At 39.5% G+C, this 16,175-nt stretch overlaps 1 protein-coding gene across 1 annotated transcript in view; it reads left to right on the top strand.

Annotated features, from left to right (window-relative positions):
* Positions 1 to 252: 252 nt before the first annotated feature.
* Positions 253 to 16,175, top strand: part of SEC22B (SEC22 homolog B, vesicle trafficking protein) — a 20,112-nt gene continuing 4,189 nt past the window's right edge. Inside the window, exons 1-4 of the mRNA XM_019655840.1 lie at positions 253 to 489; positions 7,614 to 7,723; positions 10,413 to 10,573; positions 12,998 to 13,144. Coding sequence (XP_019511385.1) covers positions 415 to 489; positions 7,614 to 7,723; positions 10,413 to 10,573; positions 12,998 to 13,144 — 493 coding nt within the window. The 5' untranslated portion in view covers positions 253 to 414. The remainder of the gene's footprint in view (positions 490 to 7,613; positions 7,724 to 10,412; positions 10,574 to 12,997; positions 13,145 to 16,175) is intronic.

Below are 16,175 nucleotides of genomic sequence, written 5' to 3'. Positions count from 1 at the left end.
CCTTCATCTAAGTACCCATTGGCTCCCACCATCCTACCCAGCCCTCTCCCCAAACTTAAAGTATCAGGAACTAGAAAATTCCCGTTTCAGTGTGTGTGTGTCACGCCCCCTCAAGGGTCAAGGTTTATTCGAAGCTCGAAATCCAGAAACGTGAGCGAGGCCTTGGAAGCTGCTGAAGGTGGAGAGACGGCGGAACCAATGTTCCGGAAGTTGTGGTTCTCGGTGGGAAGCCAATTCTGGGGACCGGTAGTGGAAAGCTCTGGAACTCGTTTCCGGCCACCTCAGCGGGAAGCTGAGACGCAGGCAGCTGGTCCTTTGGGCGCTAAGAGAGGTGTGACTGGTGTAGCGGCGGAGGAAGTCAGGAGGACGCCGACGGCCGTGAGGGCCAGTGTTGGGTCCCTGTAGCCTGTGAAGATGGTCTTACTCACGATGATCGCCCGAGTGGCGGACGGGCTCCCGCTGGCCGCCTCGATGCAGGAGGACGAACAGGTGAGCTATCAGGTTCTCGCGACCCCAAATCCCTGCCAGAGTGCTCTCAACACTGGATTCCTTCTTGGGACGCGGGAGAGCCTTGCGACTTCCCAGGCACTCCCGACCCCTCTGAAGTGCTCTTTTTATCTTTTGACAATGGAGAGATTACCTGTTAGAAGAAATCTGTCCTGAAACCGGAGGTAGATTTGTGCGTTACCTGTTTCTCCTAAAACAAAAGAAAACTCTCTGGAGAGACGGGATGGGTCCGGCTGGTTGTGATCGCCCCGAGTCCTGTAACTCTTTAGGGACTTAGTGAAAATTCAGGATTTCTAATTTTTTTGCTGCTAATAAAGTTGACGGACAGGCCCTGGGTTAAATCAGCTCCTTCAGCTCTTGCACCTGATCCTTGACCTAGCTTGCTGGCATCTTTTGAAAGCGGGTGAGGTAATATTGCCACATATAAGCACCTGTTTGAAGTTCAATGCAGCACCTTCTTTCAAGGTTAAGCCCAATTCCCACCTCCTTTCATAAATTCCTACTATTGGAATTATAACCCCTGTGTTACGTTCCTGTTAACGCTTTATACCTTTATCTTACTATTTTCCTTTGTCTTTTAATACAGTTTCCTAGCAGGCAAACGACAGATCTTAGTTCATCTTTGTGTTTCGCATAGCTTTTACAAGAGCAGCTTTATGCTAGTAGGTGCTCAGAAATGTATTGAATGGATTAAAATACAACTCCAGATATCCTGAAAGGGAGCTTGCTTTGTGCCTTAGACTCACAAGGGAAATTTCTGGTGTGAGACAAGTTTCTGGAGCAAGGTTGGGAGGTCCCTGAAGAAGAGAGGATGAGAATGAAATTTTTATAACTTATTTAATCAGTTTTATTTTACTTTCTCATACAACCTAAGTAGTTAAAAACAAACAAACAGCAACAACAACAAAAACTCAAGGCCTAAAAAAAACGATGAGTTGTAGAAAAAATTATTTTGCACATATCTTTTCTTGGACTTTTCATTCATGTATTCATGAAAAAAAGCCTTATTAGGCACATCAAGTGTGCCAAGCATGGTGCTAATGCAGGGGATTAGAAGATACAGTCCCTACTTTCATGAAGCTTACAGTTTAGTGGAAAAGCCAGATAAGTAAAAATCAGTTATAATGTAGTGCAACTGCTATGGAAGAGGAGGAAATTTGGAAAAGGTATCTAAGTTGGTTTTAGGAGATTAGGAAAGTCTTCTCAGAAGAAATGGTATCTAAACTGACAGTAGTGTCTAGAAATAATGAAAGCTCTTTGGTTATATGCCTTTCTGGTTTGATATGGAAATATGTTTACTTTCAATTTTAGAAGCACAGTGATCCACATTATGAAGTTGCAAGTCGTGACGAGTGAAATGTCTTCTATTCATTCAATAAAACAAAGTTTAAACATTGATATAAAATGAAAAAACAGAGCATGCCTTGCATTTTCAATTGTGAAATATTTTTCTCTCTTCCAATTTGTTAAGAATTTTCTAGAACCTCTCTGCCGAAGGAGAGTGTTCAAATGAATGCGGGAACATGATTTGAAGAAGGGAGATGGTATGGGGAAATTTTCCTTCAAGGGTATGTCCTATGATGGAGAAATAGTTTTCCTAAAAGGGGGGAAAATCTGGTCAGTTTCCTAATTGCATTGAAATCCAATGTGGGCAAAGAATACACAGTGGATTTGATGTCTACTTAATATTTGTAGGCCCTTATTCTCTGTCTTGATGCTTTATTGAAAAATTGACATATTAGTTTGTGTTTCTTAATTTAATTCCAAATTAGGTATCAGTCAACCAAGATGGGTTGCTTTGTTTAATTGACAAGAAGAGGAACTTTACACAAAAATATTTTCGTGATTGTAATTCCATGGTGACTTCCTTTAGAAATGTTGACTTTGAATGATAAAGTCCTAAATCTTTAATATCTGCAAAAATATCAATTCTAGACTTATTGTGACTATTATAATAGTATACAGAACATTTCTAGAGTACCTACTACATACCAAGACTGTGCTAAGCCTATAAGTGTATGATTTCATTCAATTTTCTTACCAATAGGTACTGTTATTATCCCCATTTATAGATGAGAAAGCTCTGAGGTTTAGAGAGGATAGGTGTGTTGGGTAAAGTCACAGCTAATAAGTAGCATAATGGAATTTTTTATCAGGGTTTCTTTGGCACTGTTGACATTTTGAACGGGCAGTTTTTTTGTTGTGGGAAGCTGTTCTGTGCATTGTAGGATGTCTGGCAACTCCCTGGGTCTCTACACCTTACATGTCAGTAGCACTATTGGATATCTTGACCAGATAGTTTTATAGTTTAGTACCGTAATTGTTCAGGCCAAATAATTCACTGTACTTTCTCAATTATTTATACTGATAATGGATATCATATTTCAGGGCAGTTGCTGTGCTAGTTCATGTACAAGCTGACTTATAACTGGAGATGAATGGTTATTCAGATAATACAATGAAAGTCAAATAAAAAAATGATATAGGCAGAGCATCATACGCAATTTCCTCTGCTTAATCAGGAACGTAGGTAGGTAGGGCAGGTAGAGAGATGAACTTATCTCTTCCAACCTAGATGCTCTTACTGATAATCTATTTTTTTCTCCCTTTCTGCTGTGTTTCTCCTTTTCAGATGTTTGCAATTTCTAAATCTACCTTTCTGTTCTACCTCAAAATGAACTATATTCTCTTCTCTTTCATTTTGCCCCAGCTCTGTGAACTTGAAGACGCTGTTAGAGCTAATCTAACAGACAGCAGGGCGCTCCGAAAAAGCAGATAGTCTGTTTACAATGAAACTTCCCCCACCATTGAGGTCTGATTAATTACCTTACTGTAATTGCTTTTAGAGGAAAAGGCCGTACTGCTGGCCTTTGACCAGCTGAGTTTATCAGGGATTTAGAAATAAGAGTTTAGCTAAACATGCTTGTAAAGGCTACAGATGGCATGGCATTTAATAATTAATAACTAGTTGTGCAGCAGTCCTAGGTGACAGAAATAAAAAGTACTGTGGTTGTGTGGCAAAATACTACCCTGTACTTACTATATCATATACAGAACCAAATCCTAAATATGCTACTGGATGACCTCAAATTCATTTTATTTCATTAAGTTAATTTGTCCAGACATTCCCATCCTCCTCATTATTGGAATACTAACAGGTATCGTTCCATTATAGTGTATACAAGGTTCAAGCCTGTTCTGGATGAAGTAGGAAACAGAATTAGGACATCTTATCTAGCTATTTTTGGGTAGACTGGCTGACCGTGGATCCTTTGTGACTTTAATTGTGAAAGCACACGGAGGGTTTATCTGTAAAGCAGTGATTATGCTGTTTTGTGAGCTCTAGATCAGTGCTGCCACATGGTTTCAGGAGTATTTCCTGTGAATTAGATTTAATGTGACTGGTAAGACACACCTCGAAGGTGGACCTGCCAGCACTGAAGCAGTTTTCTTTTTTTTTAAAGATTTTTTTTATTGGGGAATTGGGGGATGGGAATAGCGCTGGGGAATTGGGGGAAGGGAAGCAGACAAGTTGCTGTCCTTTTGTTCTTCAGTCTAGTTGTGGGGGATGTTGCTTCACTGGCCCAAGTTGGCACCATCATTGCACTCATCCCCGTGAGGCAGATCAGTCACCGGCTTCTGGATGGCCATTCACGGTGGCTGCTGGCTACACACGGTAGCCCACGGCAACCTGCTGCAGCAGGGGCTGCAGCCTACGCCCTCCCGGGCGACTCACAGCAGCCCAGCTCCAGGTTGAGCTGTTGTTCAGCATCTTAGCTGTAGAGAGCAGTGTCACTGGCCCTCATATGTGGGATCCGAACCGGGGCCCTCTCGTGTCCCAAGCCAGCTCTTAACCACCGCGCCACTTGGCTGGCCCTGAAGCAGTTTTCTTGCAGAGCTGGTACAGCATGCTTAGGCGCAGGGCTCCAGACAGAGCCAGGCTGCTTGGGTTCATATCCTAGCTGCCTTCCTTCATGGCCTCACATTCTTGGGCAAGTTTGTCTTCTCAAATATAAAGTAAACTTTAAGGTGCTTACCTGCCTTTAGCTGTCAGAAAACTTATACTTAACATCGGTGGTTGCGGTTATTTTAAAAATGGCAATGTATGAGTTCCATGTGCATGATACTGATTTAATTGGTTTGAGAGTGGACATTGGGCATGAGTCTTTTTTGTTGTTTTTTTTGTTTTTTTAAGATCTCCAGATGATTCTAGTGTGAAGCCAAGGTTGAAAAATCATTAATCTTATGTTGATATTATTTCTTGGCACTTTTAGTAGCATTTCCAACTTTATTTGCATTCCTTTTATCTGTTGTTGTGGGGTCAGACCTCTTCCAAACGCCACCTAATGGCATGGTGAAGCAAACAGATTGGCAAGTACCATTCACATTTAGGAACGTGGGATATTGTGCACTAGTTCAAAGCATGTGATAGGATTCTCTCTCCTTTACTGGCTGACCAGTCATGAAAAAAATACATATATAAGCAACATCATTTAATATGATAGTGGTAATATATTATGTTAATTATTTTAAAGCATTGTTAATATATAAAAAAACTGTATGTGTACATATATACATGCACAGATATATGTATATGTGTTATAGAAATATTTCTCAAATGAGCACATTATAACAAATCATTGCTGTAAGGACAGTGCTAAGTGAGATAAGTGTACAAATTGACACTTCTAATGGTCTCTAACTCCCCTGGTTCACCTCATACTTATTTCATTATTCATATTTATATTTTAAGTTTACTATTTTATTTTTATTTTAGTTATTTTTTATTGAGATAAAGTTGACCTATTAGCTTTAGGTGTACAACATAATGATTCAGTATTTGTATATACTGTGAAAGGGTCAATAACATAAGTATAATTACCATCCATCACCATACATAGTTACAAGTTCTTTTTTTTCTTGTAATGACATTTAAAATTCACTCTCGTAGCAACCTCCAAATATGTAATACAGTATTATTAACTATAGTCACCATGCTGTACATTTATATCCCCATGACTTATTTATTTAATAACTGGAAGTTTGTACCTTTTGACCACATTTACCCATTTCACCCCACCCCCAACCCCCCACCCCCACAATCTGTTCACTGTGTCTTTGAGCTTGGTTTTTTTTTGTTTTTTTAGATTTCACACGTAAGTGAGGTCAAATGGTATTTGTCTCTCTGGCTTATTTCACTTAGTGTAGTGCCTTCAAAGTTCCATTCATGATGTTGCAAATGGTGAGATTCTGTTTTTTTAATAGCTGTATTCCATTGTATACATACACCACATCTTTATCCATTCATCCACTGATGGACACTTAGATTGTTTCCATATCTTGGCTATTGTAAATAATGCTGCAATGAATATAGGAGTGCATATATCTTTGCAAATTACTGTTTTTGTTTTCTTCCGATAAGTACCCAGAAGTGGAATTGCTGGATCATATGGTAGCTCTATTTTTTAATTTTTTGAGGAACCTCTATAGTGGCTTTACTGATTTACATTCCCACCTACAGTAGGGGGGAAGAAAGGGTTTCTTTTCTTCCACATCCCAGCCAACACTTGTTATTTCTTGTCTTTTTGATAACAGCCATTCTGACAGGTATGAGGTGGTATCCCACTGTGGTTTTGGTGTGCCCTTCCAGTTCCCCATTTTAAATACAGCTTAGAAACCTCTATTTGTACATTGCTTATCTGTCACTTACACAATTTTATTACTGTTTCCTGGTCTTTAGCCTTAGCTCAGCGGTTCACTATCTAGAATTTTAAGGTTTCACTTTGTACTTTCTCAAAGTTAGATCTCAGGTCCAGTCCCTGGGCAAACCTTGTATAAACACTTCTCTATTTAAACATGTAGGTATTAGACATCTATCAAGGAGAGACTAGGTTCTGTCATTCGAACCAAAATAAATAATCCAAAAATAAAATAATTCCTTCCCATCATATGGCAAAAGGTCCCTCCCCCCAGTATGTAGATGAATAAATAACGTATATTTACTTCCCATTCTTCATGTGCCTCTTCTCCCTCTTGGGTCTAGTAGGTGAGTGAGGTATGGTTCTTCTCCTTTTAAGGACACTGTTATTTCCCCCAGTAGACGTTTCCCTTTTTTTTAAATAAATTTTTTAAGGTACTTTTCTCTTTTAATTTTCTTTTTTATTGGGGAGCAAACAGTGTTTTTCCAGGACCCATCAGCTCCAAGTCAAGTAGTTGTTTCAATCTAGTTGTGGAGGGCACAGACTCAGTGGCCCATGTGGGGATCGAACCGGCAACCTTGGTGTTCTGAGCACTGCACTCTAACTGAGCTAACCGGCTACCCCGACGTTTCCCTTTTTTAAAAAACAAAATTGTGGAATCATTTATAAATTGTTCAGGGAAATATTACCTTTTATTCTAATATCTGAATATTATTATTTTCATTTTTGTGTGCACATATCTTCTTCCTACCCAAACTTTTGCTATCCAAACTTGGGAACCAAGTAGATTTATTCAGTAGAGGATATCTTGACTTTCCAATCTTTGTCCTTACTCTTGTTCATTTTTACCTAGTTGCAGGTACAGTGTTCATAATGATTTGCAGTCACGGTGCACACATTTAGTTTTGCCGAAATGCTCAATACTGTAACACTTTGTGGAAGATTTTGCTTGATATTCCAGCATAGCAATGAGGTTGATCACTTGTTTCCAGGGTTTTCCCCTGAATATAGAACATGCCTAGTTTTGTGCCAGGTGCTATGCAAACGAAATGGCTTAAGAGGAGGCACTGACCTAATAGTATTGGGTTGTCGAAAAAGTCATGACATATTTTTTCTATGTTTTTCGTTGCAAAAATACGTCATGACTTTTCCGACAACCCAATAGAAAGACACTGGATTGACAGTTAAAGTACACTTTTGCTTCTTAGCAAATTAATGTGATTTTCTTAAAGAACTAGGAGTTTTTCCTTCCTTTTTGTTCTAAAAGTAGGCCTTGTTTGTTTAAATGAATCTTACCTATAAATGAAGGATCTTATTCACATAGTGTCCTCATAATCTGATGCTTCTCACTAATTCATGCAGTGTTATTTTCGTGCAAAATTCTTAAGGGAAGGTGTCTTCTTTCAGTCTGGCCGCGACCTGCAGCAGTACCAGAGTCAGGCTAAGCAACTGTTCCGAAAGCTGAATGAACAGTCCCCGACCAGATGTACCTTGGAAGCTGGCGCCATGACTTTTCAGTGAGTATAATCCTGATATCTTTGTGATCATTTAAGTATGAAATACAGTAAATGTAAGTAACACCTAATGAGAATGGTAACAGTTTTTTAAAAGTAAATATACCTTTAAGGGAAATAACTTCCCTGGCCCTAATTCTGCAAAACTAAAATCTTGATGTGTTTATTCAATTTGCATACAATAATTTAACCTGATACCCTATGTCTAGTAAATGCTGTACCCATCATGCAATGACAGATAACTTTTTGCTTTAGGAGCTTCTTGGAGCCAGACACGTGTAGGTTAATACACGTGCTCAAACATTTACTAACAACATAACCTTGAACAACTCACATGTTCCCCTTCGGGCCTCAGTTTCCTCTACAAGATAGGGACAATAATCATAGTTTTGTGAGGATCGTGAGGGAATCCATGTATATCTCTTGCCTGGCACATAGAGAAGAATCAATAAGTGTTACTTATTATTTAGAAAGAAAGGAAATTATCAAAGATCACTTAAGAGCTTCTCAGTCAGTGGTTATAGATAATGCATCCAGCTGAGAGAGAGATCAGAGAGACTTAATGGTTTCAAATCATCCACAGATAATTGGTATTTATGTTTAATACATGTTGAGTTTGAAGGCTGTAAAAAAAAGAGAAAGGACAAGAAGATCAGAGGGAAATTAGAAAAGGATGAGCTGAATAACCTTGCTATTTTAGGAACTCAGATACTAAGATAATACAGACCTGGGAGCAACCTGCTCTGTTTAACTTAAAAGGGGAAAAAAGAAACCTCCACCCATAAAAAACAAGTATATAAAACCAAAACAAAAACCTTGGCCAATTGGTTAAGAAAGTAGTGGATATTAAGTTTCATAAGATAGTAATTTGTGTAGTATATGAAACATTATAAATCTAATTTTTAACATCAAAAAATTTATAGGCACTTAATTATGTAGTATCTTTATCTCTACCACGGGTTAGGAGCAAAAGACCTAGGAAAGTTCTCAAGGAATTGAAAAGAGGTTTTCTTCTGCTTGATTCCTTTGGGACCTTTATAATCTTATTTCATCCTTTATTTCCATCCAAGAGTTAATCTCTTAAAGATTTATTCTCTACCAGACCTTGTATTAAGCCCTGCCTTTAATGTCCATAGCTTTTAATGAGCTCATCCTCTCATTAGCAGAGAAACACATATGCAAACAACTATACTATAATACCTTAGGGCAAGAAGTGCCATCATTGGGATATAAATGAAATGCTTTGGGAACAGAGAGAAGGAAGCAGTACATTCCCTGTTGTAGGGAGTCAGTTTGAGGAAAGAGGATAGAGGGAGGGAGAATACAGAGAAATTTCACAGAAAAAAATTGTAGTGGAATCAAGTATATGACAATTAATGAGGTTTCCCCAGGTACATCAAAGAGTATTACAGTTAGAAAAATACAATATAAGTAGAAGTTCAAGAGGACGTGAACTCCCTAGCTTGTGGGAGAACGGCATGTCATTGTTGTGTTGGGATATATGATGGAATGCGGCCTACACTTGTCTTGGAGGGCTATACAAATGCAATACCAAGGAGTGTGGTTTGTTTTATAGTTATTAGGCAACGCCTAGAGTTTTTAAGCAGAGTAATATGGTTGTATTTACATTTTAGGAATAAAACTGGTGGTTTAGAAGATGGTCTAGACTGAAGGCAGGGAGACCAGTTAATTCAGGTGTGCAAAGAGGAGATAGGGCAACAGCGTTATTTTCACCACCATCATCATCATCATTGTTGTTTAAAAGGGCCTGAGAGATCAAATAATAGATTCTAAGCAATACTGTGGAGTCCTAGGATACCTCAGGAGGCACATAGAAAGGGCAGGGACGGGATAAGGAAGCTTTACCGAGATCATTCCCTTGGGTCTTATAGCATTCCAAGACACTCCCTTATGACTTCAAAGGATCAGTGCGCAGGAGCATTCGAAGGCAGCTGCGAGGCGACAGTATGTGTAACGCTTTGGGTCCTTAAACTCCTACTTAAACGAGAGAACTGATTTTATTTGCTGTTTATATTGATTGTTCTGAAGGTAATTGTTGCTGAACTAGAGTACTGTGGCTAAAAAGACATTTGAAAACCACTGCGTAGCCTAACCTCTTTCCAAGAATATTTCAGACATGTAGTCACTCTCACAAGAGGAAGTCGGCTTTGTAACTGGATAGTGTCCAGTTGATTCAGAGTTCTTCTGCCCTAGAAATTAGGGAATGTTACTAGTCCGGAGGTCATTCTTTTCTGTGCCCAGTAAATATTGTGGCATTAACTTTCCAACTGTCGGGTATCCACAAAAATTTTCAGTTTCACTGTTTTTCTTACAGCTGGAAGGAGTTTAAATATGTGTATACTAGTTTATCATACATAATCAAAGGATGGGTGGGGTGTTCAAGAAAAAGCCTTAGGCATTAAGATATTTTAGTTGAAGAATTATGTAATGAATAAACAATTATAATAAACATGTCTAAATACTCCTTTTGGAATGGATGCCTAATAATGGGAAGAGATTTGCTTTTTGGCTCCAAGGATTTGTGGTTTGAAATTGGCTTTCTGATTCAGTTAGCCTCAAAGGGCTTAGGTTGGAATGTTTTCAAAAGTTTGTATGCCACCTCAAGCATCTGCTTCATGTTGTTGGAGGTATCGTTACACTACAGCTTTTTCTTGCTTTTTTGTCTCTCCAGCTACATTATTGAGCAAGGGGTGTGTTATTTGGTTTTGTGTGAAGCTGCCTTCCCTAAGAAGTTGGCTTTTGCCTACCTAGAGGATTTACATTCAGAGTTTGATGAACAGCATGGGAAGAAGGTGCCCACTGTGTCTAGACCCTATTCCTTTATTGAGTTTGGTAAGTTTTTGCTCCTCATCTCTCTATCAAAGAAGCAAAAAATATGGAGAAACTATTTGTTAACACTGATAAAATTTTGACACAATTTCACTGATGTTTACTTACTGAAGTTTTGAAGTCTGCCTCTTCCATTCCATCTCATTTTGTCCTTTTTTTTTTTTTAAGATTTTATTGGGGAATTGGGGGAGGGAACAGTGTTGGGGAATCCGGGAAGGGGAACAGACAAGTTGCTGTCCTTTTCCTCTTCAGTCTAGTTGTGGAAGACATTGCTTCACTGGCCCATGTTGGTATTGTGATCATTGTGCTCTTCCCGGCTGAGGAAGTCGGTCACTGGCCATTGGACGGCCGCTCACTGCGGCTCACGGCAGCTCACGCCCGCTGCCGGACAGCCCCACTGCAGCCTGCGCTGTCGCTGGCAACTCTCGGCATCCCAGCTCCAGGACGAGCTGTTGTTCACCATCTTAGCTGTAGAGGGCGCAGTGTCACTGGCTTATGTGGGATCTGAACCGGCAGCCCTGCTGCTCAGAGCTCGCACTCCCTAGCCAACTCCTAACCAACAAGCCACTTGGCCGGCCCTCATTTTGTCCTTTTGAATGAATGAGGCTTCTTTCTCTAGTCCTTTGACCTTTTCCCCATAGAACTTATTGCCCTTTGCCCTTTTCTGTTATTTGTTTTGATTCTCCATTAGGGTCAAGAACTGTGTCTAAAGAGCTGCTTGATTGGCATGTAATAACTGAGTTCTTCTATTCCCCAACACGCACACACATACCACCGCCCCCACCCCTCCTTTACCCCCCCCCCCACACACACTCACAGTAAGGCTCATTATTTGGAAATAAGAAAGAATGGTATTTTGTTTCTTTTAGGAGAATAAGGTTCTTTAATATTTTTTTTTAAGTACTAAAAGATATATGGTATTGGGGGATGACATTTACTACATGCAGAGCATGGTGTCCATATTTGTACAATTATAGAAAGACACATCACTGGTCAGACCTGTTGAAGTATCTAATGGCAATAGAGCAAAGGAAATGCCCTCAGTACGGTAAGTACAGGAAGTGAGAACAAGAATGATCAGACTACATCACTGACATTGTTAGGTAAAAGAAGAAATTAGTTTTCACTATCTCTGAATTTTCTGAAGTGTTTCAAGTTTGCCAGATAAGTAAGTCATCTCGCTTTTTAGAAATAAAGAAAATATAGCAAAACACTCCAGTGTTGCATAACTGTGAACTCTCCAAGTGCTCAATTTTTTAGTGTATGGTTTTTCAATTTTTACTTTGTAAACAATAGTGGTCCAGTAAACCCAAGAAAAAAATTAGACTATTGTCAAAGGTCACACACGAAATAGCTGGTACACTCAAGTTAGCTTAAAGGATTACATACAAAGATATGAACAGGTTATAGGTGAACCACAGGCACTGAGACCGTAACACGGTAATTGTTACCACCCTAGGCCTTAGAGGATGAGAGAAAGGAGCAGGGCTGGCACGGGGAAGGCCAACTTAAGCCGTAACTTTTAGGGAGGGATACTGCCAGCCCAAAGTGACTTCTCTGGGAGAAGTTAGGGGAACAAACCCCCTGCTTCACTGTTCTCTCTTCTTTCCTACTCTCTTCTTTCCTACTCTTTCCTACAACTGCTCCCCCGTTGACAGAACCTAACTGGACGCCAAAGGGCAAGGAGCCCACTGATGTAATCCACGCAGGTCAGCTTCCCAGGGCAAAAGCAGGGTGCAGAAGGGTGCCGAGGAGACCTAAAGAGGCAAATGAAGGGTGTCCTGCACACGTAACTTTAGATTTTTTCCATACGTTAAGAATGCAATATTTAATAATAAGTCATTCTTCTTATAGTTCTGAGAAATACAGACATGGGCTAAACATGAAGGAGAGTGCGGTTTTATAGTGGTACTTGGGGAAATTTCCTATCACATGTTTGCTTTACCTGAAGTTTATGAACAGAGTGAAATTGGGAATGTATGTTAAAGAAAACACTTGAAGACAATTTTTTCAACTTTATGAGAGTGACTGTTTTGCCATATTAGGCTATAGAAATGCTAGATTGTTGCCAGCATCGTTTTCAGAGAATATGTAGAGTTACTGAAACCCTAAGGGTCCAAGGAGTACAGTTTGAAAATTTCTGCTTTCAGGAAAGGCTTGTTGTAGTGGGTCTTATTTCTCTAAGGATCCTGATAGCACTAATTCGAAGGTGTGCAAAAGACATTTCTCCTGAATGGTCATCTAATTATATCTTTACATTTTACAAGTGAAGAAATCAAAAGTCAAATCTTGATACTCTACTCATTCAGGAGCATGGTTAACCATGAATAGTTGCGATCCAGGACCAAACTCAGAACTCCCTGTTCCCTACTTCAGTCCTTTGATGGACATGAAAGAAGTTAATGGTTGTTTTCTTCATCCTTCTAGATACCTACATCCAGAAAACCAAGAAGCTCTACATTGACAGTCGCGCTCGGAGAAACCTAGGCTCCATCAACACTGAATTGCAAGACGTCCAGAGGATCATGGTGGCCAACATTGAAGAGGTGTTACAACGGGGGGAAGCACTGTCAGGTATCTAAAAGCAACACTAGTCTTACGAAGAAGTGGTTTTATCCCATAGGCAAGGATAGCTTCTTTGGGGGCACCTTCTATGTCATCAGATATCGAGCACTGTTAAGAAGTCATCTCAGATACAGATTACATTGCAAAGCTTTTAATACTAGGTGTGATCAAACAATATAGTAAATGTTTAAATTTTAAAAAATTTATTACAGTAAAAGACATTGCCATTAACTCCCTTCAAAATACCCCCCCTCGCTTCGAACACATTTATCCCATCATTCTTGCCACTTTCTGAAGCAGTTCTGGAAGTCCTCTTTTGTGAGTGTCTTTAGTTGCGCTGTCGTGGCTGCCTCGACGTCCTAAGTCGATTCAAAACATTTACCTTTCATGGTCATTTTGACTTGGGGGAAGAGCCGGAAGTCGCACGGTCCCAGATCCGGCGAATAAGGTGGATGAGGACACACTAATGTTTTTATTTGACAGAAATTGCCCTATACCAGAAGTGATGTGTGACACGGACTGTTGTCACAATGGAGAATGATTTAGGGCACACTAAAACACACCTCTCAACCGTAGCTCACACCTGACTGACTGCACCAAACAAGTTGAAACTTGTCACACACTGTTACTAAGGTTCAACGCGCCACTTCCTGTATTGAAGATTCCTGCCTTTCCATTGGATGGCACTCCGCAGCAGCATTCACCATATTTTGTGATCACAGCAGAAAGGTTCTGTGTCACACATTGCTTCTAGAACAGCAATTTCTGTCAAATAAAAACATTACAGTGTGTCCTTATCCACCTTATTCACCGAAACTGGCGCCATGCGACTTCTGGCTCTTCCCCAAAGTTAGAATGATTCAGGATATTGAGGCCACAACAGCGCAACTCATGACACTCATGAAAGAGGACTTCCAGAATTGCTCCAGAAAGTGACCAGAATGATGGAATAAGTGTGTTCGAAGCGAGGGGAGTATTTTGAGGGGGATTAATGGCAATGTGTCTTTTATTGTAATAAATTTTTAAATTTAAACATTCACCGTATTTGTTGATTATACCTCGTATGTGTTTTTCCTGTGATTAGTTTTTGTTGAGTCGGCACAGTGTATCTCATTCCATATCAGAAGCAATTACTGTTTCCAAGACATTACGAAATTAAGTAAATACATATGAACAGAAACACAAACGTTAAGGGAAATGAAAAGAAGAATAAGAGGATATCATCAATTGCAGTGGTTTCCTGAGTAGCTACTTTGGGAGACTTCGCTACTGCTAGATCAACTATTACAAAATGCCACTTTCATCACAGCATCCGTCTGCTGAAAAACTTTTAAAACCTCTGACTACAAGATAAGATAAGATCTGGTCTGGAGTCAACTTACTTTCCATTCATTCACTCATAATAAGTGAGCACTTGTAATGCGCCAGGCATCATTGTGTTCTCTATTATAGACGATAAGGAGATTACAAATGGCTGTCATTCTCCCCCCCCCCCCCCAGTTCAAATATGCTGACTGAGTCAGGGCCGCTTCCTCACCGTCCTGGGCCTGTTCTTGAAAATCTAGATAAAAGCTGCCACTCCTGATCCTTACAGCCCACATCACGTTAATCTCTCATGTCCTTTAAACTCGTATAGCCCTTAGCTCCTTTTATTTATTTTTTTTTAGCACATAACGGTGTGTCTGTGTTTCTATGAGTGTGTGCTTATTTACCTAACTTACCTGAAAATATATATATTTACCTAATGTTACCTAAGTGTTCATTGTGGGCATATGTTTTTTAAAGGTAGTGTTTAATGTGTTTCATATCTTTTTATTATTATTCTTTTATTTCTGTCACAGTAATGATCACAAGTAGAATGATGAATATCTTTTTTTTTTTTAAGTAAAATTCCTCCAATTTCTTTTTTTTTTTTAAGTTGGGCAACAGTGTGTTTTTCCAGGACCCATCAGCTCCAAGTCAAGTAGTTGTTTCATTCTAGCTGTGGAGGGCACAGCTCAGTGGCCTATGTGGGGATTGAACCGGCAACCTTGGTGTTGTGAGCACTGAGCTCTAACCAACTGAGCTAACCGGCCGCCCCCAAAATTTTTTTAATTCAGCCTTGCTACATATTCATGAATAAATGGGTTTTCCTTTATTATATACTGCAAATTTTAATCTTTATGTTAGTAGTCAACAGTTGTCCCAGCATATAGCTTCACACTTATTAAACATCAAATTTGGGGTGAGTGACTTTATAAATTTCCATCATAAGAGATTTACTGGTTTCTACCTGGGATAAAGTAGACCAGCACAGGAATTTTTTTTAATCCAATATTTATATATTGGTCTGCTTATCAAAAGTTTAAACTCTCCTAGTGCTTTGCTGGTTGCTACAAAGCTGATATGCTGATTGAAAAAGATGTACATTTCTACCCTCAAGTAACTTCATCTGGTTGGGAAGATAAGAAACCTTGTCACAGAGTAATTTATAGATGGTATAAGGGAGCAAACATCAATTGGACACTCTGTGCTATGCAGTATGGTAGGGGGACTTTACATATATCTTATTCTTTAGAGTAATCCATGTGAAATGGGTGATATCCAACCAGTTTTACAGATAAGCAGACTCACAAAAATTAGCTCACTAAGTAAAGTCACACTTCTAGTCCCTGGCAGAATTTGTTAGCCTGTGGAGTCCTTGTCCATCTTCGCATCTGATAGTTTAAAAATATATATCCAGACAAGGAGAGCTCTAAAAATGTCGGAGGAAGTAGATAAATGTGGAATGAACAGGAAAGATTTCTTGAAATTTGATAGGAAGGAATGAAGAGAGGTATTTTAAGAAGAAAAAGTGTATCTGAATAGAGCAGGGGTGTCAAACTGGCAGCCCGCGGGCCGCATGCGGCCCTCGAGGTAATTTTTTGTGGCCCGCGATGCTCTGAAATAAAATGAAAATAGAAAAAATTGTTATGAAGAAAATAGCGCTTAGGGGAGGTCGAGGCAATACCGTACACACAATTCCCTCATTAACCCTTTAACTACTGAAGACGAGTATACA

Source organism: Hipposideros armiger, unplaced genomic scaffold, assembly GCF_001890085.2.
Source record: "Hipposideros armiger isolate ML-2016 unplaced genomic scaffold, ASM189008v1 scaffold_247, whole genome shotgun sequence".
Taxonomy (NCBI): domain Eukaryota; kingdom Metazoa; phylum Chordata; class Mammalia; order Chiroptera; family Hipposideridae; genus Hipposideros; species Hipposideros armiger.
The sequence above is the reverse complement of the archived record's forward strand: the minus strand, read 5'-3'. Positions and strand labels throughout refer to the sequence as shown.